This window comes from Merops nubicus, unplaced genomic scaffold (assembly GCF_000691845.1).
Source record: "Merops nubicus isolate BGI_N331 unplaced genomic scaffold, ASM69184v1 scaffold1860, whole genome shotgun sequence".
NCBI lineage: Eukaryota > Metazoa > Chordata > Aves > Coraciiformes > Meropidae > Merops > Merops nubicus.
The window spans coordinates 26,601-28,495 of NW_008584624.1; the positions used below are offsets into that span (position 1 = coordinate 26,601).

Genomic DNA, 1,895 nt, shown 5'->3' on the forward strand with positions numbered 1-1,895 from the left:
CAGCTGTTGGTGTATCCCAACCCAAGGCACAGTTGTATGTGCCAGTGCTTCTTGTTGAGCTACCAATTCTTTGTCTAGAAAAAAGTTAAGTTTCACAGGAACAACTGTGAATCATTACAATTAAAAGACGTTGTTGTGTTCTTATACTTAGGTGGTTGCTCCATATCAAACCTTGTTAAACCCGTTAAGTAAATTAAATGTCCTAAATAACCTCCATTCCCATTTCATTCTGGTGGATGATGGCACAGTTGGAAAGTATGGAGCAGAAGTTAAATTGCGGAGAGAACTGGAAAAAACTATTAATTTACAACGGATCCATGCAAGTAAGTAATTCTGATACTTGAGGGCTGAGTGTTATTCTGCTTTAATGAGAAAGGTACTTCCATCAAACATCCAAATGACAAAACAGAAAGATAGCTTTTTGTTTGTGTTACAAGTCTGAATGATTACTTTGGAAATTTCAGCTGCTGCTTTGGACCCTAGATATTGCAGGTGGATTTAGGATTTCTTTGGGACCAGAGAGGAGGGTTCTTTGGAATAAAGTTGTCAATTTTGCTTTGATAAAGCAACTGTATATCACTTATGTTGCTAGTATGTTATTTGCCTTACTGGTCTGATTGATTCATGGTTTTGACATTGATCACTTGCAGTTTCACAATAGGGCAGTTGAGTTTGTAAAACGTCATCTGTGTTTGTGTGAAGAAACCATGACTGACTTTGTTGTTTTCCCAGTTATGGAGCAACACTTTTTTTTTTCAACTGGAATGCTTTTGCAATACTCCTGTTAGCAGAGAGTTTCTATGTAACTGTGTTCAAGTTGTATATGTATTGTCATCTTTGGGAACTACTTGTTGGGAGAGGTAGAAGGGAATTTCCCTAAACAAAAATGTTCACTTTCTACAGGAGTTCAGGAAATTTTCTGTGAGGAATCTCTTCTCTTTTGTAGACTGTATTTGACTGTATTTATTAGCATCTTTGCAGTGCTTAAAATGCATTAGCAACAGTTAAAATGTCTGTCAGGCACCATTTTAATTTTTATTCCATAGAAGGGGCATACTTGATTAATTAAATATGTAAAACCAATCTTGGCATTCCCTATACACTTACAACACTGTCCATTTATTTGCGATTTAATAGGAATTGGCCAAGGTGTGCCTGTGGTGGCACTTGTATTTGAAGGTGGCCCCAACGTCATACTCACAGTTTTAGACTTCCTTCAGGAAAGTCCTCCCGTGCCGGTGGTAGTGTGTGAAGGAACTGGTAGAGCTGCAGACATACTGGCGTATGTTCACAAGCAAACAGAGGAGGGAGGGTAAGTCCTAGCTCTGCTAGCCAAACTGTCAGTCACACATGGGTGGGTTTCGGGACCATTTGTTAATTAATTTGTACAGGAGCCTTTACTGTGGAAAGACAACAGTTTAGAAGCAGGTCGTGTAATCTTGCCTGTGATGCAGCTTTCCAGGTTGGCTGCAGTAATAGCTCTGGCTGCTAGTTCTAGGTTCCTCCCACATACCTTGTACCAGTTGCACCAAATTCTGTAACGTATGCTTGCTTTAGCAATATTTACAAAAAGGATAGGAAAAATGTCCACACCTACATCCTCAATTAGGGGCAACATCTGTGTAACCTCAGTTATGTGCAGTAATTTTGTTGTGCCATTGTAATTAGAGGCCCACCGCTCAGTTTAAATACTCTGGCTGCTTCAGCTTCAATTTTTAACTAAGCCACAATAACGTAAGTGATAAAAGTGAGTGTTCTTAAGTGTGCACAACAGAGTTTTACTCAACAGCAGTCAGATGTGACCAGACTTTCCAGAGATGTGAGAAGAATATGTTACCAAACTGCTTGAAAGTATCAGTTGACTACCTTGAATGGAAATATTTTCATGCAGTCAG

The 1,895-nt window shown here is 39.2% G+C and overlaps 1 protein-coding gene across 1 annotated transcript in view; it reads left to right on the plus strand.

The window, feature by feature from the left end:
- Positions 1 to 1,316, plus strand: part of LOC103777125 (transient receptor potential cation channel subfamily M member 7-like) — a 7,380-nt gene extending 6,064 nt beyond the window's left edge. Inside the window, exons 6-7 of the mRNA XM_008944669.1 lie at positions 152 to 323; positions 1,138 to 1,316. Of these exons, the coding sequence (XP_008942917.1) occupies positions 152 to 323; positions 1,138 to 1,316 (351 nt within the window). The remainder of the gene's footprint in view (positions 1 to 151; positions 324 to 1,137) is intronic.
- Positions 1,317 to 1,895: the final 579 nt, after the last annotated feature.